The following is a 27,630-nucleotide window of genomic DNA, read 5'->3' as shown; positions in this document are numbered from 1 at the left end:
GTTTGTTTCCTGCGATTAAGAATTCCTCATATCAATGAGATCATATGATACATGTCTTTCTCTGTTTGACTTATTTCACTCAACATAATGCTAGTGACTTTTTTAAAAAAAATATTTGAGTGAGAGCGAGAGCACGAGCAGGATGAGGGGCAGAAGCAGACTCCCTACTGAGCAGGGAGCCCGATGCGGGGCTCGATCCCAGGATCCCGGGATCATGACCTGAGCTGAAGGCAGACACCCAACCATCTGAGCCACCCAGGCGCCCTTTACATTTTTTTTTTTTCTTTTAAAGATTTTATTTATTTATTTGACAGAGAGACAGCAAGAGAGGGAACACAAGCAGGGGAGTGGAAGAGGGAGAAGCAGGCTCCCGCTGAGCAGGGAGCCTGATATGGGGCTTGATCCCAGGACCCTGAGATTATGACCTGAGCAGAAGGTAGACGCTTAAAACGACTGAGCCACCCAGGCGCCCCTACATTTCTTTTTATAACATAAAATACTCAATGACTTTTTTTATTTAAACTCTGTTTCCTATACTGTACTTTTCATCTCTGTGACTTTTATATTATACCTCTTAATCACCCTTCACCTTTCCCCCCCACCCCCACGCACCTCCCCTCTGGCGACCACCAGTTTGTTCTCTGTAGTTAAGAGCCTTTTTAATTTATTTAGGTCTATTTCAAATATTTTTACTTTTAAGTAATCTCTACACCCAACGTGGGGCCTGAACTTACAACCGCACGTTACACAGACTGAGCCAGCCAGGCACCCCAATAATTGGTTTGTTTTTTAGATTCCACATATAAATGAAACCATATGGTATTATCCTTCTCTTGTCTGACTTACTTCACTTAGCTTAATGCCCTGTAGGTCCAACCATGTTGTCAAAAACGGCAAGATCTCCTGTTTCACGGCGAGCATTAGTCTATGTATATATACACCACGTCTCCCATGTCCATTCATCCACGGCCGGACACTGGGGCTGCTCCCATGTCTTGGCTGTTATAAATAGTGCTACGACAACCACAGGGGTACATATATCTTTTCTAATTAGTGTTCTCATTCTCATTTTCTTTGAAAATGGAATTAGTGGATCATATGGTATTTTTATTTTTAACTTTTTGGGGAACCTCCATACTGCTTTCCACACAGGTTGCACCAATTTGCACTCCTACAGTGCAGAGGATTCTTCTTTCTCCATGTCCTCACCCATGCTTGGTATTTCTTGTGTTTTTGATTCTAGCCATTGGTGTGAGGTGACATATTGCAGTTTTGATAGGTATTTCCCTGATGATCAGTGGTGCTGAGCATCCTCCCTCTTGGGTCTGCTGTGCCATCTGTGTGTCTTCTTTGCAAAAACGTCTATTTAGGTCCTCTGTCCATTTTTTATTGTTTGCTTTTTTGGGGTGTTGAGTTGTATAAGTTCTTCATATATTTTGGATATTGACCCCTTATGGGATATATCATTTGCACACATCTTCTCCCACTCACTAGCCTGCCTTTTTGTTTTGATGATGGTTTCCTTTGCCATGCAAAAGCTTTTTATTTATTTATTTAAAGATTTTATTTATTTATTTTGAGAGACACAGAGAGAGAGAGAACACAAGCAGGGGGAGTGGGAGGAGAAACAGGCTTCCTGCTGAGCAGAGAGCCCGACGTGGGGCTCGATCTCAGGACCCTGGGATCACGACCTGAGCAGAAAGCAGATGCTTAATGACTGAGCCACCCAAGCGCTCCCATGTAAAAGCTTTTTATTTTGGTGTAATCCCAATAGTTTGAGTGATTCTTTTTTGAAAAAAGTAATCATGGGACTGGTAACAGTACCAGCCTCCACGTTGAACCAAGCACAAAGCTAAACATGGTGTATGTTGCTTCACTTTGTCCTCAAGACCAATTTCTGAGGCATGAGCTTTTACTACCATTTTATAAATTTTTTTTTTAAAGATTTTATTTATTTATTTATTTATCTGTGAGAGAGAATGAGAGAGAGAGAGCATGAGATGGGGGAGGGTCAGAGGGAGAAGCAGACTCCCCGCTGAGCAGGGAGCCCGATGCGGGACTCGATCCCGGGACTCCAGGATCATGACCTGAGCCGAAAGCAGTCGCTTAACCAACTGAGCCACCCAGGCGCCCTACTACCATTTTATAGATAGGACCACTGAGGCCCAAGAGGTAAATCAGTAAGTCACCTATGATTCGAATCTAAGTCTACCTGGTTCTAAGGCTCATGCTGTGAGACACTGATAATCAGCTGACCTGATTTTATCTATTTGTCAGAGAGAGAGCGCACAAGCAGGGGAAGCAGAGGGAGAAGCAGGCTCCCCGCTAAGCAAGGAGCCTCATGTGGGACTTGATCCCGGAACCCCGGGATCATGACCTGAGCCAAAAGCAGACACTTAACCGACTGAGCCACCCAGGCGTCCCAATCAGCTGAAATTTCTAAAAGAAGAGCAAATTTTTAGCTAAGTCTGGTTGAAGAGAGAAGTGAAGGTTTTCCAGATAGAGGCAAATAGTATTAAAGAAGGAAATTAGCATAATTTCAGCTTCTGAGCTTCCAAGGTGTGTGGCCTTTGTGCAGTGACCATCTCTAGCTAGACTTTGTTCACCTGAGTGTCCTTGTGAGGGTTAGAAAGGACGACGCCAGTAAATCCTAACACAGCAATTGCGCACACACACCGTGAGGACTGAATCCCCAATCTCAGCAGAGACTCATCAGAAGGGATTCAAAAGGGTGACTGGGCACTCTTGTCCCCCAGCTCATGTTTAATTCCCCGACAGCCCTGACAAGGGCCTGTGAGTAAGCAGGTAGACATTGATGGGGGAATGCAAAACCTCCTGAGCAGAGCAGGTGAAGGAAGCAGGAGAGTCTAGAAGTTCCAAGCAGCATGAAAATGCTGTCTAGGTAGGAGAATTCTGGGCTGGACGAGGTCCAAAAAGAGGCAGGAAGACCGCGTAGCTGTGAGCCAAAGGAGGCACACAGGTGAGAGCCGTGCACGTACGTCTGGGGCAACCACGTGAGGTGGGGATTTGGGGTGCGGTGGGAGGAAAGGGAGGCATCTACACTCGACAAACTGGTGCCACTACCTCCTGCCTGGTCTTCTCGCCTTTCTGCAAGGCAGCTGTGGCAAAGTACTGCTCGGTTCAGGGAACCCTCCTTCCAAGGACAGCTCCCCGCTGCTTACAAAGTCCAGTTCTAAAATCCACCCGGTGTCTACCTCACGCTGCCCCCTCCCCGGACGCTCTTTCCTCCTGCTCTCCACACGTGCACCTGACAGGACCCTGCCCACTGCTGGGCATTCAAACGACACCCCTCCCTGAGGGCTTCTCTGCTCATCCTAGTGGAGGAGTTCCACACGACGCGTGCAGTCACGGCCTCTGCACCGCCCTCAGGGCCTGTGGCCCCAGTCGGGCACTAGAGCCCTGAGCCCTGAGCCGGCAGTATCTTTCACGTTCAATCCAGCAACCCGAGGGCAAAGGCCAAGAGCGTTTAGCTTTTGCTCGGCAGAGCCTGGCCCAGGGACAGTCTTTCATGTAACAAAGACCAAGACCGACAAGGGACCTGGGAACAGGCTCTGGATCAGAGAAGGACGTGCAGCTGTGGAGTCATCCACGCGTGGGAGGTGGATGGAATCAAATGGAGAAGGGGTCCTAGAAGGAGTGAGGTTAGTAAGAGTGGCGGGTTCTGGGATCACAGACGCCCTGTGTGTGTGGTCGTCCAAGCAGGGGCTTTAACAGGGGTCGTCTGGAACCCAGCATTTCACTAGTTACCCTGCCTCCCTCTGAGTCCGGACTGGGGCATTTGTTCCTCGTCGATAGCACCAGCTTACTGTATATTTCCAAAAACACTACTGGCGCCTGGGTGGATCAGTCGGTTAAGCGACTGCCTTCGGCTCAGGTCGTGATCCTGGAGTCCCTGGATGGAGTCCCGTGTCGGGCTTCCTGCTCAGCAGGGAGTCTGCTTCTCCCTCTGCCCCTCCCCTCTCTCATGCTCTCTCTCTCTCAAATAAATAAAATCTTTAAACAACAACAACAACACTACTGAGTCCACCCTCTGGCCTATGCCAGGCAAGTGCACATAACTCCAGGCGGCATTTTGGTCTGGAATCCTCCCCTGTAGCCCCCAAGGGCCTGGACACTGGAGTCAGCTGGCTCTATCTGACAGTGTGAGGAGAGCAGGAGAGGGCCGTGCAGGAGACCTCCCGTCTGGAGGAAATCACACAGAGGGCGGGGGAGCGATTCTTCTGGGGCTTTCCCTGTCAGGTCATACACAGCAGGCTGGCTGCTGGCCGTGTCCCTAAACCAAAAGGCAGTGCCTCCTGTGAGGCAGACTTCTTTGCTGCACTCCTCCCTTCCTGCAGGCCCAGGGATGGTACCACCTTCTGTCACAGCACTACCCTCTGTGAGTACATACTGCCCAGACCTTAGGAAACAACCCACTGATGAGCCCTCCTCAAATCATCCGAACCCCAGTGTGTCATCAGTTTTTCTGTTGAGACAAAGGCAGAAAGAAAACAAAGTCCTCAGCTTTGCTCCATGAGAACCAGAGGCCCACATGAAGGAATCTGCCAGCATCACATCTTCACCACAGCCATCAGACCCTAAGAGCACCAAATCTAAAAGTTGTTTTATTTGTCTCCAAAGAGAACAGTATTCTTTTTTTTTTTTATTTATTTGACAGAGAGAGACACAGCGAGAGAGGGAACACAAGCAGGGGGAATGGGAGAGGGAGAAGCAGGCTTCCCGTGGAGCAGGGAGCCCGATGTGGGGCTCGATCCCAGGACCCTGGGATCACGACCTGAGCCGAAGGCAGACGCTTAACGACTGAGCCACCCAGGCGCCCCCAAAGAGAACAGTGTTCTTTCCTAATGCTCTGCCCTACGCCATTCCTAGCTGGGACAGAAATCGGAGGCCTCTACCTGTTGCTTTCATTGTGTGAACTCCCTTCAAGCAAAATAAAGAAGACTTAAAACACAATCCCAAATTAATTTAAGTGCTGGCATTTCTGTTGTTTGGAATCATCCACACCACAGTTCCCCTCCAACACCACAAACAAGCATAAAAGGCGAGGAGGGTTTTGTTCTCACAGAGACGACAGAAGTCAAAAGGCACATCAGAGATGATCTGTCCCATGATCAATCTTTCAGACAACAGGGTTTTTGCACGGACATACCTAGCATCCTTGACTCGTTCGTTAGCTTGATAATAACCGGCAATCACATAGCTATTATCTTTGCACCATGAATCAATCTGAAAGAGAAACAGAAATTGGGAAGAAAAGATGAATGATTTTCCCTTAAATGTCACCTCTCAATAAACACAGGAGACCCTGTCCCCCCACATGCTGGGATAAGACACAGTATAATCCCTGAATCCTCTTCCCCAGGAGAAAGGTCACATCAGCTTGCTGTCCACGGTCTGTGGGAGGCCACAGAAAACACAGGAGAGCGTGGCCTCACCCTCACTGAGGGGCCCCAGTGCCCCCACACATCGTACAGGCGCAGTACTGTGGGGAGCCCGGAGCAGAACCAGAATGGGGACCTCGGTCTCTTGAAACCAAGTCTTTTTATATTATATTTAAATTTCTGTATTCCGAGCAACAAACCATGAGAAACACTTCATGCCGGTGTATGGGGTAAACAGGCACATGGGTGTGTACACACACGTGCACACACACGCTCTCTCCCACTCAATTCCCTCTCAAAATTTTTGTCTGTTTTATAATGCCACTCTTCCCGCATCAGATTTAGCTTCCTGCAGGTCTAATGCCATTATTAAAAACAACAAAAGGTCATCCTGTTTTGCCATAATGGAGTTTTAATAATATACTGCAATAAATTCTATTCTCAGTCTGCAGAAGAGGAAATAAAATTGATCCTCGTTTTTCATAGCAAATTAACTAGTTAAAAATACTCTTTTCTTTTTAAAAAAACATAGCTGTATTGCTTTTTTCTTGAATTCTGGTTTAGGGCTCAGGCAGTTTCCCCGATGACTAAAAGCAGACTTCACAAGAGGGTTACAGTCCAAGGTTCCCTGGCTTGCACAAGGATTAGAATAATAATTCTGGCCTCCTAACTAAGAGCTCACAAATTACCATATTGGGTCAAAACCAAGGCTCACTGAACCAATTAGATGTTTTGGTCATCCACCCAAAAGATTAGGGCTATGTCTCCAAAATATTTACAATGGCTCTTTTCACTGTAACTTTGCTACAAATTACTCCCAAATCACTTACATTTTGCTTCCATCACCTCTTAAACGAATGGGTTCCAGAAACTTTCTGCTGCTGCTTACAGTGGCAATTTCTTTCCTTTTCCTCTAAACCTGTTTCTTTGTAGTACCAAAGGGCATGGCCTAGCTCTACAATCTGGCATCTGCCCCATTCCCTGACCTCAAACCCACAGATGAGCCTCCCTTTCAGCGCAGCCTTCTCAGCCTTTGCTTGTACTCAAAGACCAGCCTCTTGAGTGTGTCCTCACTGACCACTTGGGCGTCCCTCTCTTGGCTCTCTGGTGAGGCTTATCCTTTTATCCAGAGTCGAAACTAAAGATAAGTCTAAAAATGGGTCAGCATAAGGGCGCGTGGGTGGCTCAGTCCGTTAAGTGTGTCTGCCTTCAGTTCAGGTCCTGATTTCAGGGTCCTGGTATTGAGCTCCGCATGGGGCTCTCTGCTCAGCGGGGAGCCTGCTTCCTCCTCTGTGCTCTCTCTCTCTCAAATAAACAAATTCTTTTTTTTTTTTTAAAGATTTTTTTAAATTTATTTATTTGAGAGAGAGAATGAGAGAGAGAGAGCACATGAGAGGGGGGAGGGTCAGAGGGAGAAGCAGACCCCTTGCTGAGCAAGGAGCCCGATATGGGACTCGATCCCGGGACTCCAGGATCATGACCTGAGCCGAAGGCAGTCGCTTAACCAACTGAGCCACCCAGGCGCCCTCAAATAAACAAATTCTTTAAAATAAATAAATAAATATGAGTCAGCAGGGCTGATTCCTTCTGGAAGCTCTTAGGGGAAAATCTGTTGTCTCGTCCACCATCTAGAGGTCACCCACATTCCTTGACTGGTGGCCACATCATTCTGACCTCTACTTCTGTTGTTACATCTTCTCTCTCTGACCCCGCCTTGCCTATCTCCTTCTAAGAACCCTTGTGATTACAGGGGCTCATAAGATAATCCAGGTTCATCTCCCCGCCTCAAGATCCTTACCTTAGGGGCGCCTGGGTGGCTCAGTTGGTTAAGCGACTGCCTTCGGCTCAGGTCATGATCCTGGAGTCCTGGGATCGAGTCCCGCATCGGGCTCCCTGCTCGGCAGGGAGTCTGCTTTGCGCTCCAACCCTATCCCCTCTCATGTGTTCTCTCTCATTCTCTCTCTCTCAAATAAATAAATAAAATCTTTAAAAAAAAAAAAAAAGATCCTTACCTTAATCTCATCTGCCAAGTCCCTTTGCCAAGTAAGGTCACATAGTCATGGGTTCTGAGCAATGGGCTGCGGACGTTGTTGGGGGACCATTTTTGGCTGACTGCAGCTACATTTAATATAAGGATTATTACTTGATGCTGCTGCTGTTCTGACCACTCCAGGAGCTGTCTTTAGTGAGCACTCCAAGCTCTCCCAGATCCCTTCCTGGGTTGGAGGCAACAGTTCGAGACTTGTCCCCCAGCAGATGCACATGGTGTCACCCTGCATCTGTGCTCAGGGAGCACAGAAAGTACCTGACGTGAAGGTGATTCTTGTGACAAACATAAGGGCCTAACCAATTCCAGCAGAAAAACAGTGTCACGACCTTGAACTTCTAGTAGAACTCTCTGAAGAGACTGCCCCCAAAGCAAACCAGGTCATAACAGCTCTGGCTTGGTTTTAAAACTTTTGAATGATTCAAACAAGGAAAACCAAGTTAACTGTAAGGATGCTTTTTTTTTTTTTTTTTAAGATTTATTTGAGAGAGAAAGAGAGAGCGAGAGCGCGCGAGTGGTGTGTGAGCAGTGGGAGGGGCAGAGGGAGAGAATCCCCAAGCAGACTCCCCACTGAGCACGGAACTGTGGGGCTTGATCCCACAACCCGTGAGATCATGACCTGGGCCGAAACCAAGAGTCAGACGTTCAACTGACTGAGCCACCCAGGTGCCCTTGTAAGGATGCTTATGATCGGCAGGTACAGCCTGTCCACAGCTGTCCAGATAAACATACAACTTAAAAATGGAAAACACAAAAGGGTGGATGTAGAACTGACTAAGGGCTCCCACCAGGCACCAGAGCCCGCAGAGATCGGGTGAACAAGTTTTTAGTAAAATGGAAGCATTTTCTTTGACGGTTTCAAAAATGGAGCCAGACCTCATTGGGTGCGAGTGACCAGGAGTGTGGTCCAAGTCGGTGAGCAGAGAGTGAGAAGAGAGAGCAGGGGAGGCAAGGATGGGGTGGGCAGGTCTTGAGGGGCTTCAGAATCCTGCAGAAAGCCCAAATGGCTCATTAGTGAAAAGCTTTAGTGGATTTAAGAGGCAGCTTGCTCAGTTAAGTCAATTTGTGCTCAAGTGGGACAGGTCAAGGCAAAAGAACTGAGCAGCTGTCTGACCTCTGTTCTCTGCAAATCCATTTTCCATCTTCCCTGCTCTCCTGCCACACATCCTGTGAACAATCCAAGTGAAGACCACAGTTCAGAACAGCACTCTGAAACCTGATGTCAACTTACTACAACGGACTCTGCATACAGAGTCCAAATTTCACACGTGCTTCGTGATTTATTCCACCTTTCAGAGGGGAAGGAGGACACTTTTACCGTGCATAAGCCCGTCACCCTCTGTCCAATGCCTTTCTGGCTCGTTCCATCTCAGACACACAGGAGAACCACTAAAGGCACCAGGCCCTACCTGTTCATTCCCAGTTCAGCTCTGCACAAAGAAACCAGCTTCTCCCCACAAACTTGCCAGCATTTGCATGTGTGACACTATACGTTTTCCAAAGCACTGTTACCTACCTCCTGTGACTACGCCATCACCACAAAGCCGGTAAGAAAGACCTGATAGGAGCCATTCTGAGGAGGGCATCACTCCCACACTTGCCACTTAAAAGCTGAGGGTGTCTGTAAGCCTTGCTGTCTGCAGCAACAAGCAGGCCGTGGGAGCCTGAGAGGGCTTGCTAGATTCACTGAGAAGAAAAGCTCCTTCTCAAGTGGGATGCTGGTTTTTCTATGGAACGGGAAGGAGCTGGAGCCATGAAAGTAAATGGGGGTAAATGGGATGGGGAGAGGGTGAAATTCAGTGGGGAGAACCGAAAAGAGGACCGGAGCAGCTGTCTCCCTCTTCCAGGCTAGCACGTCAATGTTCTGGAGATAACACGGGGCAGAATAAGTAGGGGGCTTAGGAAAGAGCTAGAGGACAGTAGCCCATGCAAATGAGCACAGAGAAGGCACACATGGAGGCAGCAGAAAGAATTCTGGGCCGAAATCAAGGTGATGAGACCAACCGGCAACTAAGAAAGTCATCTCAGCCGAATGTAATCAAAAGCTGCTCCACAGAACCAGGAAATCAACGAGGGGAAAAGGACAAAAAGGGATTACAGAAACAGCAGATCTATGCTAATTTTCCTGCTAACATTTTATGGGTTTTTGCTATTAGAAATAATTCCGTCACTACCTACGTCACTACCTACGGTTATTAGGATAAATAACAGGCATAAGTACTTAAAAAACAAAACAAAACAAAAAGCACCCAGAAATGCAAGGATTTTTTTTTTAAATGGAAAATGATAATGAAAAGCTTTTCAAAGGAATCTGGTGCTGCCCTTTGATGGACTGCATATCAAGCCAGTCTTTCCCACTTACTAAAAATAACTACAATATGAAACTCCCTGAATAGAAAAAAGCCACGAGAATAAAGCCTCATTTATATAGTTTCATGGATTTAGAAGCCTTAGTAAAATCACATCTACCATAGCTGATATTTTGATAAACTATGGCCGATATGCTGAGACCATTGCCTTCAGGTTATAAAGTTGCTAAGTCAAAAGCTGAATGGCACAAACATAAATACCTTAAATGTAATAAAAAATTTTCAGATGCGGGCGCCTGGGTGGCTCAGTAGGTTAAGTATCCAACTCTTCATCCCAGCTCAGGTCTTGATCTCAGGGTTGTGAGTTCAAGCCCTGAGTTGGGCTCCACGCTGGGTGTGGAGCCTACTTTAAAAAAAAAAAAAAAAAAAAGTTGCACAGAGTCTAGTTTAGACTTAATTCTGCAGGATGGGAGCCTCAAACACTGATGGGCATGTCCGGGGAAGTGCTGCAAGCTGAGAGTGAGGGCAGAGTGCAGTGATACAGGGGAGCAAGACCAAAACAGGGCCTCATGCAGTGCCCCTCTCCCTCTTAACAGGCTGATGGCAGTGGGCCATTTTAAGAGTCAAGGTCTCTTCTGGGCATCTTCCCTCCCTAGTAAGTGGTTTGGGAGGCAGCTCTGCTCCAGCGCAGTTGTTTATAGTTCTTATGTTTAATTCCCTCAAGTATTGCATTTATATCTTTTAATAGTAACATAACACTTTAATTCTGTAAAAATTACTTAAGAATGAGAAGTGCTAATAATACTTCGACAATTCCAACTGAGGTTCAAGTTTGTCTTTAAGATGCTTAGATATTTCTTATAGAATTTTAAATGGATTTAATGCAACACATCTCTCCCCTCTGGCTATTCCTCAGCTAGCCCGCCCGACTCTCTTCTTCATCCACCCCATAGAAGCAACAGTTCTCAGGCTTCTGTCCATAGCTCCCTCCTCATCCCACATGCTGCCCTGCCAATATGGCCTGCTCTCACAGCTTCAACAGTCATTGAGAAGCTACCGGTTCTCAATCTACGTCTCCAGTCCATCCATCTTCTCAACTCCAGACCATCTTCTCAACTCCAGACCTACTTTTCTTTTTTTTTTAAAGATTTTATTTATTTATTTGACAGAGAGAGACACAGCGTGAGAGGGAACACAAGCAGGGGGAGTGGGAGAGGGAGAAGCAGGCTTCCCGCCGAGCAGGGAGCCCGATGCTGGGCTCGATCCCAGGACCCTGGGATCATGACCTGAGCCGAAGGCAGACGCTCAACAACTGAGCCACCCAGGTGCCCCCAGACCCACTTTTCAACGTTCAACACTAGTTCATCTTCATTTTCCCTCAATAAATGGTACCACTGTTGTCCAATGCATAAATCAGACACCGAGGTGTCTCCCTTGTTTCCTTCTCCCTCTGTCCACATATGATTAATCACTGAGTCTTGTGGATTCTTCCTCCTGGTTCTCTCTCTCCTCTGCATCCACACTGCACTCAGTGTAGGCCACCTCTCTGCCTCTGGTCTTGTATGCACTCTGTCTCCTTGCTGCAGGCTGGGGCGATCACTGAGACACAAATCCAACTGTGCGACTCTCCTCCAGTGGCTTCCCTTTGTCCTCATGATGGTGCCCCAACTTCTTTGTGTGATCTGCAAGTTGCTGTATGATGAAATCTGTCCACTGATCACCTCTCTACCCCTGGTCCCTTTACACTCTAGCCCCCCTCCCCCATTTCCTTCTGGTCTTTGCACACACTGGTCCCTTTGCCTTGAATGCTCCCCCTTCACCTCCCCCCTACCCACCCCCCACGCCCCCCATTACTATGGCTGGCCCACTGTGTCACTCCTTGCATGCCCACTTCTCCAGGCTGCCTGCCCTCCCCCACTCTGGAAGCCTGGGTTAGCTACGGACCTCTCACCATTTTGCTTAAGCCCACATATAGCATTTATTCTTTGGTATTGTACTTTCTGCTTCCTGCAAGGTCAAGTGCTAAGCAGGTGTTGTGATCCACAGCCAAGCCCTCCCCCAGCACAGACCTGGCACACTGTTGGAAAACTGAAAAATCCTGCATTAATGCTCCTGGTAAATCGAGTTCCCTGCAAGTGATTGCACTTCACATATCCAATCACCCTGCAATTCCCCTGAGAACAGAATAATTAAGGCAGAAGGATGAAAAGACCTGCATTAAAACATACACATGCACACCCCAGTGATTTGGTACTGACAGCACATTTCTTCAAGAGCTAAAATGACTGATTTTCTAAATATCTACATCCTACCCATGTCCTCTCCAGAGATGATATGATGAAAATCATAAAATGGCTCAGTTTAACAGGCACTCAAAGATGTGCCCAGTAACCTTAGGGCAGGACCGTTTGCTCAGGGGTACTTCCTGCTTACATGGGCGTCATAATTAGGTGAATTGTGAAACGGGTTCATTTTGCTTGGTGTGAAATACAGACAAAGGATCTCTACCTACACCTCAAACTTACTACTTTTTCTATGAACTAAGTAACCTTTTTTTAGGATTATACTTAAGTGAAAAGTGAACAGTATCTCAACTCAGGTACTGAGACAGCTCTGAGGTTACAGGTTATGTTCCCCTGAGGCTTTAACAACTCGGTGGAACCTACAAGTGGTCTTTTTTCCTCCACTGATCAACACCCAGAAGCCACTGCCTAGAGCTCAGTCACCAGCCAGCGGATCTGTACGCTAAAGCTCTCCCCTGCCGCGCTGCAATAAAGCAGCGGTGCCAATAGCCACCTCAGAGCGTGGCTACAAGGTCTTTCTAATGTCACAGGGAGTCCTTCGAGTCTGAAACCCTGGGTGCATGCTAGGGGGAGCCTGGCTGGCTCAGTCAGTGGAGCGCGCGACTCTTGATCTCGAGGTGCTGAGTTCGAGCCGCACGACGGGCAGAGAGCTTACTTAAATATGGGGCGCAGTGTAGCTAAGACATTAGTGGGGACGGGGCCATTCTCCTTCCGCAGCGCTCACGCACATTCAAGGGGACGAGCGCCCGCCAAGTCAACGCTACCCTCCTCAACGTGTCTCGACTCTGGGGCTGCGGAGTACTAAGGTCCCCAGAACCACAGCGTCTACACTCGCGTCAGACAAGGTACGTGCTCGGTGACGGTGCGCGGGAACCAAGCTCCAGCGTCTAAGTCCCAACACATCCAGATCCCCGACAGAAACGCTGCGGAGCCACGGCCCCCGTTAGCGGCGGCTTGTTTCTAAAAAGCCTACGGGTTTGAGGAAGTGAACGTGACTCGCCACCTAACGCGTCCCTAAGAGCACCCGCCACGGCTGCTGCACCCCGTGCGCCCGCGGGGTACCAGGTCCCTCGTCACGGCGACCGCGGGGGGGGGGGCGCGTCCAGCTGGGACCGCCCGGAAGCCGATTTCCTCACCCGCAGACTCCGAGGGGAGGGGAGGCCGTCCTTCCCGCGCTTACCAGGGTAAGGGCCACCTCCAGCATGGGGGCGAGGGCCAGGGTGCCGTGGAAAAGGGGGATACAGTCCACGAAGAGGGTGTGGTGGGCGCCCGGGCCGCCCAGGGGCAGGTGCTCCTTGCGCGGCTTCTGCTTCTCGGCCACCAGCAGTCCGTTGACGGCGCAGTGGGGGTACTTGGCGCCGTGCAGCACCATCTTGCAGTAAGCCTGGGTGGTCAGCTTCACCCCGGGCATGCTGAGCCCCGCAGGGCCCCGGAGGCCCTGGCGCCGGCTGAGGCCTGGATCCCCGCCCGGCCGCGCGGCGCCTCAGCGGAGAAGCGGGACGAGGCGACGGCTGCCCGGCGCGGCCCTGCGGCCGGTGGAGGCCCACAGAGGCCCGGCCCGGCTACGGGATGGGCTCCTCACACACCGACTCCCGTTTGGGAGAAGCCCACGCGCCCGCCTCACTCTCCACTCGCGCCTCTGGCTGGGCGCCGCCGTAAAGCGGTCTCTCGGCGCCGCCGTAAAGCGGTCCGGTTCGGCCTTTTACGACGCTCGCGGCGCTTCCCTGCTTCCGTTTGGGTGACCTCCGGCGCGGCCGGGTCCTCCTCGATCCCGTGGTGCTTCGCGTGCGCCCTCAGTCTCTTCCGGTCGCGGGAAGCCGGGGCACAGAGGGCGGTCGCGGCGGTCGCGGCGGGCAGCGGCGGGCGGCAGCGGCAGGTGAGCGGGCAGCGGGCTGCAGGCGGCCCTCGCCGCGGGGCCGGGGAGGGCCAGGAACCCGGAGGTAGCGGGCGAGTGTGCCCGCGGCTCCGCGCCCGGCGCCAGGAGGGAGCGGTGGTTGGGCCTCGGAGTCCGGTGACATTGAGACCGGCCGGCGGGGGCTCGGGGCTCGGAGTCCGCCGGGTCGCGGCCTGTGTGCCGCCTCGCAGCATCCGGCCCGGCTCCATCTGCGCCGCCATGGCCGCGAGCTGGGTTCGAGCTCTGACCTTGGAGCGCCCGCTGGCCGAGGGCGGGGCCCGGGGTCCGCGCTGCAGCCTGGGCCCTCAGCCCTCCAGCCACGGTTGAGCGACCGTCCCCGGTTTAACGGGGCTGGGAGAGGCGCTCCGCCTTCCATCCCAGGAGCCGCCCAGCGTCCGCCCACGCGCGAGCCAGGCCCGGGGAGAGAAGATGCGGGGTGCGAGCTAGTTCAGCCCTGACGTCATGCTTCTGTTTATTCTGTCTCAAAGGGGGTATTTTCCTAATGCGTTAGGAGTCCCTTTCGTCGTCAACAGTCCCCTGAAAGGGCCAGTTTTAAAGCAGGGGGAGCTAGGGGAAAAGGGCCCGAAGCTGGAAGGGCCCAGGTGAGAGGTGGGTCATCCAGGTCATCCGTTGTCTGCAGGGACTGGAAGTGGACCAGGCCGTATTTGCAGCCTTTCTGCCTGCCTTTCCCTTCCTATCCTACGCACCTATTAGGTTTTTAATCAAATACTCAGTTGCGTGCAGTGCATGCCGGTCCCTTTGAGCTGTTTATTCTTTTCCGCCAAACAATGGAGCCTATCATGGCAGCTCAGCGCTGTAGGGTTTCTAGCTTTTTCAGTCTTAGGAAAACTGCTTCTCCTTGTTTTTTAAGAAAGCCAGTTTTTTACTAATTTCCTGTAGTGTGTATATGTTATGGTATTTGGTTTATAATGAAGCTCCATAAAAACGTGTTGACTGCTATGAAAAACCTCATCTTAGGTTATTTTGTGAATTAGAGTCAGTAAGGAAGAACGGATCATCTATGCTGAGGGGAAGAAAACAAAAAAAGTAAAATGCACCGGAATTCCTAATAGGTGTTTGCCCTCATTCATGGAGAGGGTGTACGTTTTTATCTTTCAGAATGTTGGCTACCAGAGTGTTTAGCCTAATTGGCAAGCGAGCAGTTTCCACCTCAGTGTGTGTACGAGCACATGGTAAGTGTAACTTTTCTTTTAAATGGGCTGAGCTAATTTCTTTTTGCTCCCACTACGTGTAAGCCCTTGTCCTGGAGTTTCAAACACAGATGGCCTAAAGTGGCTGAGATCCTGATTTGGCTGTTGTGGGACTTTTGGGGGGGTAAAAATATTTTAACAGGGCATGCTTCTAGATTACAGAATATTTATGAATCATATTGAATACCAGTCTGGATCTTTGTTTATGCTATTTCTTTTCCCCCCTTTTCCTTCCCTTCCCCCTTTTTTCAGGTTCAAGTTCCACCCCTTTCAAGAGATCTCCACCATACTTGACTTTAATGATTTCCTCTCTCCCCGCAAAAAAACACCCAGCCAATATTCTTGAATACCATTTACATTATTGGGGTAAGGGAAGGGAAGGAGCTTGGACTTCCTAGCCTGAGCAGAGTTTAATCTCATTTCTGTCTTGGACGAGGCTACTTACGTGCAGGAATCTGTTTTCTCATCTGAAATATTTATAAAGAGCTTAGTTCAGTGCCTGGCACATAGCAAGTTTAGTTTTGCATTTATTGCGCATCTTTGTACCAAATATTGTTAGGCATTGAGAATAAAAAGAATACAAGATGGAATCTTTCCACAGGACTTTTGCAATCAGGAGAGGGACAGATACATAAAGGCAGTGTTTGAGTAAGTGACAGCCCCTGAGGAGAAGCATTTAGCCTGGCCTAGGGTTCAGGAATGGTTTCTGACGGAGAGGCTTCACTGTGCTGAAGGACTAGTAAGTTTAACCTCATAGGGTTTTTCTTTTTCTTTCTTTCTTTTTTTTTTTTGTAAGATTTTATTTATTTATTTGAGAGAGAGAGCGCACACGCATGCACACAAGTAGGGGAGGAGGCAGAGGGAGAAGCAGATTCCCTGCTGAGCAAGGAGCCCGATGCGGGGCTCGATCCCAGCACACTGGGATCATGACCTGAGCCGAAGGCAGATGCTTCACTGACTGAGCCACCCAGGTGCCTCTAACCTCATAGGTTTAACTTCATATTCAGACGGCTATGGCAAAAATGCAAATTTGTGTGGCAGGTTGTGTTAGTGAGGGGTCAGGTGTAAGGCTTGAGTAGTGATAATGAACTTGGAGAGCAAGGTTTATGTATCTTGGGGCTCAGTAATCAGTAACTGCTTTCTGTGTGAATTTTTCCTTGAAATTGTGTCCTTGAGTTGCTAATACTGTTGTCTTACATTTCCCTCTATTCCTTACATTGCCCAGGATAACACGTGGACACAGATAATTTTATTTATTTTATTAAGATTTTACTTACTTTATTTTGAGAGATAGCGAGTTAGCGAGAGAGAGAAGCAGACTCCCTGCTGATCAGAGAACCCGACGCGGGGCTCCATCCCAGGACCCTGGGATCATGACCTGAGCCGAAGGCAGACGCTCAACGACTGAGCCACCCAGGCGCCTGACACAGATCATTTATTAGTAAGAGTATCATTGAGATAATTTGTTATTTAAATGAGTAAGTAATCAAAGTTTGTTGTTTAACTAGTACATATGGAAAGAAACACTCCTTCATTAAAAGCTTAGGAAGTCATTTATGACAGATTATATTTTGCTTCTATTTTGGCTTTGCGTATATATTTTCTTAGCTTTTTTGTTTGTTTAGTTTGAGGTGCAGTTTGCGGAAAGTAAAATGTATTCTTTCTAGGTGTCATGTTCTGTGGATTTTGATAAGCTCCCATGGTTGTGTAACAGAGTGACACCAGTCAAGACCTACAACATCTCCATCACCCCCCCCACAGAGTTCCTTTGTGTCCCTTCGGTCATTCTGGTTTTTTATAAGAAGCCAACTCCTTTTGGGGTGCCTGGGTGGCTCAGTCGTTGAGCGTCTGCCTTCGGCTCAGGTCATGATCCCAGTGTGCTGGGATCGAGCCCCGCATCAGGCTCCCTGCTCCGCGGGGAGCCTGCTTCTCCCTCTCCCACTCCCCCTGTTTGTGTTCCCTCTCTCGCTGTCTCTATCAAAAAAATAAATAAAATCTTTAAAAAAGAAGAAAGCCAACTTCTTTCTCCTTATGGTGGCATCGGCCATAACCTAGTCTTAGGTATTGTTTTGGCAGAGGAAATTAAAATAGTTCCTTTTTGAAATCCTTGAGTGGCTTCTCGTGCCTAGGGTAAGATCTGCAGCTAGCCTGTCTGATGTCATCTCGCTGTATTCCAGCAAGCAAACGACATAGGCAGACCAGCCCCCCCGGGTTGCTCAGCATCCCAACCCCCAGCGGTATGGTTCCTTGCAGGCAGCAGGCTGCTGTGCCTCAGCGCCGGGCTGTGGGTGGGAGCTTTCTCCTACTCGTCAGCCTCAATGCAGCCGTTACTTCAGGACAGCCTTTCCTCGCCACCCACTGTGAAGATGCTGCCTGTCCTGCATCACCCTGCTTTGTCATTGCTTGGAGCGGTGACGTACTGCGGTTTGTTTGCATTGCTGCCTTTGCTTCTGGAATGCAAGCTCTGTGGGGCTGACGTCCTGCCTCCTCCATTCCCGTGTCTTCACACTGTAGGCTGATGGCCACCACCACAGTCCGCTGAACAAGTCTTGTTTTTAGCTTTTAGTCATGCAGGTCGTACCTGAATACACAGACCGGTTCCACACAGAATACACCACGGAGCACCACTGGCGGCCACCACTGAGTTGGGATGCTTGTGTGGTGACACGTCCGACTGAGGGGGCAGCTCCCGTTCCCCGGACCTCAGCAGAGGCTCCGTGAGAAACCCAGCTGCGGACACAGATGACGAGATGCTCACTTGAATGCGAAAGTCTCTTCTCTCTCTTCCTCTCTCCCTTTAAAAGGAACGCTTGGTCTGCTAGTCTTTGCGGGGTGTGGAGGACCAGGCTCAAAGTGCTGAAGAGCCCTGGCAGCCCTGAGACCGCAGATTGGCCAGTCTCGTAGAACATGCAGTTTTATGCTGAGGGTGCTCCAAGGTTCTGAGCATTTGCATTTTTATAACTTTAGATGTAATTCACACAGCAGACACTTACCCATTGAAAGTGTGCACTTGAGTGGTTTTCACTTTAGTCCCTGAGTTGTGTCCTAACCACCACAGTCAGATTTAGAATGTTCTCATTACTCCAGTTTGCCTCTGTTTTTAGTGATTAACATGCGAGCTGAGTGCTGGTGTACAGCTATTCTTTTCAGTCCACTCATTTTGATAGACTTTAGAATTTAAAATTGGAAAGTAATTCTGGTCATTTCCACCTTAAATTTTTTGGGGATAAGCTTGAGTATATGTAAGTATGCTGGTCATTTACATGGTAAAGGTAAGCATCTAGAGAAATTCTACTTTGAGGTGAAATGATCTTTTACTTTTATTAACATGATTTGGGAGAATTTAATCGTTGGTACTAAGCTAATAGAAGTGAAATGTTTCTGCAGGACTGTGTACTTGTCCAGACCAGTTTGGATCACAAAATTTTCTTGCAGATGTATGATAGAATTGAAAAAGCAGCTTTCAGTAGCTTTATTTAGGGAAACCCCTAAATAAAAATAAAGCTATTCCTTTCTTTTCTGCTTTCTGAACTGTTTTCCTCTTTACTTGAGTAATACCCAAATATGTGCTTGTTTTAAGGCACTGAAATTTTTTTTTTTTTTTTTAAGATTTTATTTATTTGAGACAGAGAGAATGAGAGAGACAGAGTGCATGAGAGGGGGGAGGGTCAGAGGGAGAAGCAGGCTCCCTGCCGAGCAGGGAGCCCGATGCGGGACTCGATCCAGGGACTCCAGGATCATGACCTGAGCTGAAGGCAGTCGCTTAACCAACTGAGCCACCCAGGCGCCCGGCACTGAAATTTCTATCTCTGTGATCAGAAGTCCCCATTTTGTCCTCTCCCTACTGACAACTACTGGGCTTTACCCTGCCAGGAGTTTTGTGTGTTCAGTTACATGTACGTATAAGGACACACACACGGTTTACAGTCTTAGAAAGAAAAAGAGCAAGCCCTGTGTTCAGTGACTCACCAAGTACATGATTCTCCATGTTGAGCTGCCTTACTCCTCTGAGTGTCGGGTCTTGTTTCTCGCTGTATACGCACCCGCCCCCGATTCCCTTCCTCTGCTCCACCTGTTCTTTTTCTTGAGCCCTCGCTCTATAACCCCTGATGCCCATGTCTACCTTGTGTCCCACTTCTAGGATGTGAGCACCAGGGATCTTTGTTCCCTGATCTCAGATGTCTAGAACCGCTGTCAGCAGGTAGTCGGTGCTCAGTAAACTCGGACCTGTGGATGAGTGGCTCCAGGACACGTCTGTGGAGCCCGTTGCTTCTAGCCTCTACTGGACACGGGTTATGTGTTTTTGTTCTAATGACAGTGCCGTACGTCTCGGTTTCTGATCTTTAAACGCTTGTTCCTTTATGAGTTTTCTCTTGTTTTTGCTTCTCGTCCTTAGCGTGAGTCTCTTACAGAAGGGCCCTCATTGAGTCCAGTAGGGCGTCTCGGGAGCTGAGCGGGTACCCTCTGTGGGCACCTGCCCTGGAAGACGCGTGCTGGCTGTGATGAAGTGCTTCTGTTACCCCTCGTTCTGCCGTCTGGGCCACGGGGGACAGGCCTGCTTGCTCCCTCCTTCGCACGACAGTCCCTGAGCTGCTTGAAACGCGGCTGCAGCTCGCTGGGATAACTGAGGTCTTCAGGCTGTACGTGCCTGTACTCAGTTCGCTTTGTAACTCTGAACCTGTGTGAATATTCAGATGTTTGTCCACTGTGTTTTGTAGGAAGCATCGTGAAGAGTGAAGACTATGCTCTCCCGAGTTACGTCGACCGGCGTGACTATCCCCTGCCCGATGTGGCCCACGTCAAGAACCTCTCTGCTAGCCAGAAGGCCTTGAAAGAGAAGGAGAAGGCTCCCTGGAGCAGTCTCTCCATTGATGAAAAAGTTGAATGTGGGTATTGAAGCAGGAATATTGGCAAAGCGTGTGAGGGAGAATTTTGACTGGTTTCTGGGCTGCGAGATGGAGGGTGCTGCCCCAAGACCAGCGTGCTTGGGAGGCCCAGTGTGCTGTGTCCTGCGGGGTTGATCCAGGGCCCTGGCTTTTTGGGCTGGCTGCGCCTCTGCCCAGGCCTCTCTGTCTGTGCTCAGGGGGCTTTGGTCCCCAGGGGGGAGCATGGACGTGGACACAGAGCAGCGAGGTGTAGGGGTCAGTCGGCTGTGGAGTGTATGGATGCAGCTTCTTGGCACCTCTGCTGAGTAGGACTGGGTTCACTGTAACTTACTGATGGAACATCAGCACAGCAAAATGCTGTCAGTTGGGAAAGGGGAGTGAAAGTTACGGGATTTTGCAGATCATACGCTGTAACCGAAAGAAGAAAGAAGTCACTGTTTTTTTTTGTCCAAAGTAGACTCCGTGCGTTTTCTTCCCTTCATCATGCCTTGTACGTGTGTGAGCACATGCATGCACACTTTGTCTCTTGGCTATGTTGGAGAAATAGGAGAGCCCTGCAAGGAGGGGCACAGCCGCCCTCATTCCCACAAATGCCTGTGCTCTCTTCCCAGTATACCGCATGAAGTTCAACGAGAGCTTTGCTGAAATGAACAGGAGCACGAATGAATGGAAGACGGTTGTGGGCACCGCCATGTTCTTCCTCGGCTTCACTGCTCTCATTCTGATTTGGGAGAAGCACTATGGTGAGTGGGGAGGGGCTGTAGGCCTGCCGTCTCGGGTTGCAACCACACAAGACCTGGATTGGGGCCAGCGCCAGTGCGTGGCCTGTGGGCGCCTGTGCCCACGACGGGCACCTCCATTCTAGGATCTATTCCAGGATTGTTCGCTGGCTTTGAGAAACCAGCTCATGTTAATGGAAGTGTAAGCCAGACTCTGACTTACTCACGGCAGGCTGTGCTCTATAGCAAATGACTTCCCTTCCCTACTTTGTATGGCACACCACCTTTCCATGGTGCTTTATTGGCTCGCCACACAATTATCAAAAGGTGGCGTAGTGAAGGTTTGATCAAGGAAAAGGGCACGGATTCTCATCGAAGGGCTATTTCAATTGTATGGGGACTGCATCTCGGTAAGCAGAGTCCTAGGTCTTCAGACCTCACAGTTCTGCTTAGATAGCGTCGGGGTTGTCCGCTCTTTCCGTGCTGCCTCTTTTCGGTTCTTTGTGTCCAGGTAGAATGGGTTTTTCCCATTCCAAACAGCGATAATCCTGTACTTCTGGTCTGCTGTGGACATGGGTTACTCATGCCTGTGTATTTGATCTCACTAGTCCAGTCACTTTTGGCTCTGTTTGTGCCCTATGCTAGCCTGTAGACCCCATTATCTGCATCCTACGGAGGAGACTTTCTGCTCTTAGCTTGTATTTTACTCCTAATCTTTTATCCACAAAGGAATAATATTGAGAGTTATCAGTGCCCAGAATTCAAAGCCTGTGTGTGTGTGTGTGTGTGTGTGTGTGTGTGTGGGTGGGTGTGGGTGGGTGTGGGTGCTGGTGTGGAGTGGCAGGCGGCTTCACTGGCCTGGCGGCCAGTGTGTTGTGTTGGGGAAGACCTGACCTGAATGACCCGTGGACTTAGAAACGACTCGTCAAGACAGTGTTGTCTCATGAAATTGTTCTGGGCTTTAGTGTACGGCCCCGTCCCGCACACCTTTGAAGAGGATTGGGTGGCCAAGCAGACCAAGAGGATGCTCGACATGAAGGCCAGCCCGATTCAGGGCTTCTCAGCCAAGTGGGACTACGACAAGAACGAGTGGAAGAAATAGAGGAGCGCACCACTCACCCATCTGAGCCTCACCTTGCTCTGCCAGATCCACACAGCTCAGCATCTTCACTGGAAACCGTTACGTTGCGTCACCAGTGCTAATAAACGAGCAGCCTACGTGAACTCCATTGTGGTCGGTTCTTTGATAACTAAATGAAAATACCTGTTTTTTGAAACATAGTTTCTCTCAAGTGTCTGACGTCAGTATATTTTGGGTATACATGAAATGGCAAGAATAAATTGTTTTAAGGGGATACCATATAAAAGCCAAAAATGTAGGGTCCTGTGATGTGAGATATTTGGTTTTTGATGAGATTTTTAGGAGCATAAAATCCCATTACGGAAGCTGGAACAACAGAAGTCCCCATGGCTACTTTTCTTCTGGGACCTGCCCTCCCCTCTTTGAAGTTGTCAGTGTTGTTTGGAGTGGGTGGCCGTAAGCCTGGGAAGGGCAGGCTGAGCTCTGAGCTCCTGGACTGAGGTCTTGAGTGATGGACTTGGTTCCCTGGCCACTCTGAGCCTTTTAGTCTAGAAAGAACGATGGAGCCAGTGCCAGGGAAGGAGCGTCATGCTGGCCCCAGCAGGCTCCCTGGGGGCTCGCATCCCACTGTCCTCTCCCACCTGCTCTGCGCGCTAGGTCTCCTCACTGATCCCTGGAGACCCTGCCTGGAGCAGCAAATGAATCCTCGAACAGCCTGTGTGATGAGCTGCACAGAGGGCAGGCAGAGGGGTCTCCCAGCGGCCTTGGTGCCGGAGTGTGCCGAGGGTGGGAGGTGGCCTTTGAGCAGTCCAGCTGTAACTGGGAGGGGAAGTGGGCCTCTAGAGCTTCACTAGAGGTCAAGGGCTGTCACAGGAAGAGGGCCTTTGGTAGTAAGAAGGCTTGAACGACCAGCCTAAAATTAAGAGCAGGTTAAATAAAGCCGCTGGTGGTGGTGTCTTCCTGCTGACTTCCTGGGAGGCCCTCCCCACCTTAGGGGAAGGGGAGCTGGGTTGGGAGTCTGGCCAGTGTATGGGGCCAGCATGGCCTCTGGATGGCCTCACCTACAAAGCTCAGGCCTCCTGCTAGGTGGTGTCATTTTCATTTCCTTTTCCAGGATGGGCTCGTATGGGGCTGAGGTGTCTGACCTGGCTCAAGGTCACTGCTGGCCTATCACCTGGTTCTTGTGACCCTTAAATGACCACTGATGGAGCACCTACCTAGGCCAAGGCACTTGAAGGCCACTGTCCCTCTTCAGAACAACCCTGAGAAGAAGGGCCCCTTACCCTGGGTTAGGTGATGGAGCTGAATGGGGCTAGAGGTGGGGGGTTCTGCCCGAGGAAACACAATGTTTGAGACCATGTTTGAAGGTCCCCTCTGACCCCCAAACTCTTCTATCCCGGTATATCCCCAAACCAGGGACTCTCCCTGAGCTCAGGGACGTTCCATGGGGTAACCAGGCTTTCCCTGGCCTTCCCTTACCATGTAGGAACTTGCTGTCTTGGACTTGTTAAGAGGATTACCACTTGTACATCAGTGTCAGGTCCCAAAATGTGACTGTGGAGTCCTGTTGTCTGTGTCCTTGTTCCTTCCTTGGATGGAGTTCAGGAGGGAGCCGGGTTCATGCTAGATTCAGCCCGGGATCCTTAGGCCAGAGGTCTCCTTGACCATGGCTCGATCATCTACATGTTGTGGGGGGTAACGGTGGATGTGACCCTCGGAGCCCTTACCCTTACGGGGCTCGCAGAAACACCGAGGACAAGTAAAACAATGGGCAGAATGGGAAGATTTGATAGTGCTCCTCAGGGCTGATGGAGAGGGGGCCGGGGTGGGGGTACGAACAAGTTGGGGTTGGTTGGGGGAGAGCACACGGAGGACGTCATGTGAGCTGAGACTAGAAGAAAGCCAAAACGAGTGGAGGTGCAGGTGGCAGGTGGAAAAAGTTCCAGACTCGAGGGCCTGCAGTTGAAGGCCCAGGGGAGGACAGAGCGGAAGGCCCATCGGTGGGCCAAAGCACCCTGGGGGAGAGGAAGGGGGCTGGGGCAGGGCTCTGGGAAACACCTGGGAGGACATTGGAACAGCCCCCAACTTGGCTTCTTGGAGGCCAGAGGCGTCCCTGTGCCTCTAGGAGTGGGGCTCCCAACAGGCCTAGCACTTGGTCTCCACGTGGGACCATCTGCTGCTCCTCACCTAACGCTGGGAGAGCTCGTTGCCATTGAAAACGCACCTCGTCCCTTTTGATTGATTTTTGCCTCTGACTCAACGCTCACCTTGTTACTAGTGGCAGCTTTTTACCCTGCTCAGTTTAAAACTCATTCCCTGCAAAGGGACAGCCAGCAGCTGACTTTGGTCAAACACAACCCTGGAAGCCAGAAGGCAGTGAAACGATAGATCCCTCTAGAATGACATCATCAGCTAAACTATTGCAAAGAGCAGGGAAAAGGATCTTCACAGGCGAAGATCACGAGTGTTATCACTGACAGGTCTTTGTTGAGAGAAGTGTTGAAGGGTGTAGTCCCAGAAGAAGGAAACTGAACTCCGAAGGAAGGAGTGAGCTGTAAGGTGGAGGGGTGAAGGACCTGGAAACCGTGAAGGCAATGCCTTGTCTGCCCAAACGCTGGCTGAATGGGACGGTGACCGCGATGACGACCAATTCTGGGGACAAGTGGTTGAAAGCAAGGGGAAGGGGTTCTAGGAAGATGAAGCCTGTGGCGACATACTTTTGAAGTATTTCTGTGAATCCCCACATGAAAACAGTAAAGAGAGAGCAAACCCAAAAGCCATACTGACAATATCAAAAAATGAGGCGAAGAGGTATTTCTATGGAGCACCCTTTCCCAGTGATGGCAAGTGGAAGACGGAAGTTATGAATATTAACTGTGGCTCCACGAGCAGTCTGCCTCCTGTCTGCTTCCTGTGTCCTAGCTGCTTTCTGTCTGCTCCTGTCACCTGTTTGTTTGTTTCCTGTTTCCTGCCTGCTTCCTGTTTGTTTCCTGTTTCCTGCCTGCTTCCTGTTTTTTTCCTGTGTCCTGTCTGTTTTCTGTGTCCTGTCTGCTTCTGGTTAGCTTGCGGTTGGCTTCTTTGTACTTCCTGTGTGTCACCCCAGCATGCTTCTTCAAACCCAGCCGTGGTGGTTCCTTCTGTCCCAGCAGCTGAGTCTGGTTCTGAGTCGTCCCCATGCCTGCAGGATCAGCCCAACAGTTCCTCCAGAAGCCCTGGTCCCGGTGGACAGCGGCATGCCGCAAGGCCTGGGATGTCGAGGGGTTTCTGTGTGCCCTCCCATCAGCTCAGAGGCATCCTGGGTCCCGCAGGCTGTCACAGTGCTCTCCAAAAGGGAGTGTCACTATGGGGAGGCATAGTCAATTTTTTATTTTTTCCCAAAAGAGCAATTGAGTAAGTTGAACGTGTATTTTTAATGTATCTTTGATGTTGTGTATTTGAAGGGAAAAATGTTATTCAGTTAGGAGGAAATACATAGCACTTTTTTGATAGCAACTCTTAGAAACCCTTTTGAATTTCTGTGAAGTCTTCTGGATGCTTTGAAATGCTTCAGAAGTTGATGCCAACATTACTGTGTCTGACTCCCCTTTGGAGCTTTGGGTCTTCCCTAGGTGGGATGACTTCCCAGTATACCCAGTACTTCCTGCAGCCTTCAGACCTGTCAGATGCTGGCTCACTCCACAAATGGCCTAAGCCTTGGACCCCACAAAGGCTGGTGAGGGGTTGAGTGTGCCGCTCGCTACCTGCTTGGTCCTGGCCCTGGCTTACCGTTCTTAGGCATCATTTCCTCATGACAGCTGGAGTTACTGACTCTATTTTACAAATTAAGGGATGGGGGCCCAGAGAGATTCAGTGACTTGGCCAAGGTCACACAGCCAGTAAAGGCAGTGCTAGGATTCAAACCCCAGGGGGTCTGTGCCAGAGTCCAATCAACGCCTGCTGTGTTGCTGTCTTTGCTTGAGTGCCTTATACAACTCCTGGCACACAGTAGGTGCTCAGTAAATGTTTACTGAATAGACATGTCCAAGCCCAAGGATGAGTCAACCTCCAAGGATCTTTTCAAATGATTTCCTCATGTTCCCGTAGCAGCCACCACTGCCCTCCCCCAAACCAAACCAAAAGTCAACACTCACATCAGCCACGGTCAGTGCCCACTGTTCTCCAGCTGACCAACGACGTCACAGCCGCTGAGCCATCTCTTCCCAGATCCGCCCTGCAGGCAGCAACTCATCTTGGGACGGATATCAGGAATCCCATTCCCTCCATGCACATGGCCGTATGGGGCCACTGCCGGCTTTCATCTGGTGCACCGGTGGGGCACGCCTCGCAGGTGAAGGCGGAAAGCAGCACGATCATCCTTGGGGGGTTACAGGCCCCTGCAAGAATCCGATGGACGCCCCAGCTGCTACTCTCGAAATGCACGCATTGAGGTCCAGGCCCAGTCATTGCTAGTCTGAGGCAGGTGTGAGGACGAGGGTGACCAACTTGTCCTGGTTTGCCCGGGACCTTCGCAGTTTTAGCTCAAAAGCTCTGCGTCCCTTGGGCTGTCAGTTGCATTATGTGGTAGGACACATGCGGTGTCCTGACAAAGCCCCATCAGAAGCACAGGAAAAGTCCTTGCAGGCGACCTACACATCCTGGAGCCCCTCGGTCCCAGGATGACCCGGAGGGTTGGCTGGCTGCGGAGCCATGTTGACAGTAGGCATCCCTCCCAAGGATGCTGAACTTTATGAGGAAATTCACAGTGTCCCTCAGCCTGGGCTGCAAGGTAGGGTCACCTGGTAACCATTTGAAGGCACTGAGGCGTGGGCCTCGCCGTAGGTGTCTCTGTAGGGTTTAAATCTGCTCCAGGTGACTCAAGTGCAGGTTTAAACCACTGCATTCATTCCCAGGTGGCCTGGGAAACGGTTGGACCCACAGGTGCTCTCGAGGCACCACCTCACCCAAACGAGCCTCTTAACCAAGGGGGGAGCCCACCTGCTGAAATGGGAGGGTGGTCTTCAATGCAAGGTTCCCGCATTGATACAGGGTCTCCCCCATCGACACACCTTCAGAGGTGGCTCAGAGCTGGCTGTCATACCCCATGTGGACAACAGGTGGCACCCAGGCTCCGTGCTTTTCCCAGAGCCCCCGGAGGCTGGCTCTGCATTTAAAACTGTTCTCCCTCGTCAAACTTGTCTCCTGAAAAGTTGGAGGAGAGTTTGTGCAATCTGAATTATTGGACAGTGGCCTGAACTGTCCTGCTGGATGTGATGTTCCTTTAAAAGTCTTGTGTCTGGTGAACATTCATGGGCAATTTGTAGTTTGCCCCACGACCCTGCTGTATTTGTTTGAAAATGGAAAAATTATTTCCACAAATTGTGAGTGAAATTGACCCCCTAGGGAAATGCACTGGCTTTGGCAGGCTCCTCAGTGCCACCCACCTCAGAGGTGAATGCACCCTCTGCGGCTTGAGGAGCTCAGATCTATGTGTGGTCCTGGGCAGGGGAGGAAATGAGATTGACGGGCACCCTTTTGTTCTTTTTCTCATCAACGCCAAACTTCTGCGATGGGGAGGATGGGACCCTTGTTCTCGGGGCTCACATGAGAAGCATTCTCATCTGCTCAGTAAATTCCAGTTTACTTCTGAACGCTTGTCATTATCGAATTATCCTCGAACCGATTTCTATTTCCACGCTCTGAGGGTGTCTGTTATGTAACAGGGCTGAAAAATACCATGTGAAATACTCACTTTAGAAATGGGGAAACAGAAACTCAGGGAGCCGGGCGGTGTGAGGTGGG

The 27,630-nt window shown here is 50.1% G+C and overlaps 2 protein-coding genes across 3 annotated transcripts in view; one reads left to right on the top strand and one right to left on the bottom strand.

Annotated features, from left to right (window-relative positions):
- EMC8 (ER membrane protein complex subunit 8) overlaps positions 1-13,723 on the bottom strand; it is a 19,103-nt gene extending 5,380 nt beyond the window's left edge. Inside the window, exons 1-2 of the mRNA XM_081806299.1 lie at positions 13,242-13,723; positions 5,171-5,247 (exon numbers count right to left, since the gene is read on the bottom strand). Of these exons, the coding sequence (XP_081662425.1) occupies positions 5,171-5,247; positions 13,242-13,472 (308 nt within the window). The 5' untranslated portion in view covers positions 13,473-13,723. The remainder of the gene's footprint in view (positions 1-5,170; positions 5,248-13,241) is intronic.
- The window catches only part of COX4I1 (cytochrome c oxidase subunit 4I1), a 400,433-nt gene extending 378,381 nt beyond the window's left edge, over positions 1-22,052 (top strand). The window contains exons 1-5 of one of the 2 annotated variants that reach the window (XM_081806301.1): positions 13,783-13,937; positions 15,075-15,148; positions 19,885-20,052; positions 20,664-20,795; positions 21,737-22,052. In XM_081806301.1, coding sequence (XP_081662427.1) covers positions 15,076-15,148; positions 19,885-20,052; positions 20,664-20,795; positions 21,737-21,873 — 510 coding nt within the window. In that variant the 5' untranslated portion in view covers positions 13,783-13,937; position 15,075 and the 3' untranslated portion in view covers positions 21,874-22,052. Of the gene's footprint in view, positions 1-13,782; positions 13,938-15,050; positions 15,149-19,884; positions 20,053-20,663; positions 20,796-21,736 lie in introns of those variants that run through there. The other variant, XM_081806302.1, reaches the window with a different exon arrangement.
- The last annotated feature ends 5,578 nt before the right edge of the window (positions 22,053-27,630 follow it).

Source organism: Leptonychotes weddellii, chromosome 16 (genome assembly GCF_054177405.1).
Source record: "Leptonychotes weddellii isolate Sample4059 chromosome 16, ASM5417740v2, whole genome shotgun sequence".
In the NCBI taxonomy this organism is placed as follows: Eukaryota; Metazoa; Chordata; class Mammalia; order Carnivora; family Phocidae; genus Leptonychotes; species Leptonychotes weddellii.
Note: the sequence above shows the minus strand (reverse complement) of the source record. Positions and strands in the feature narration are given on the sequence as shown.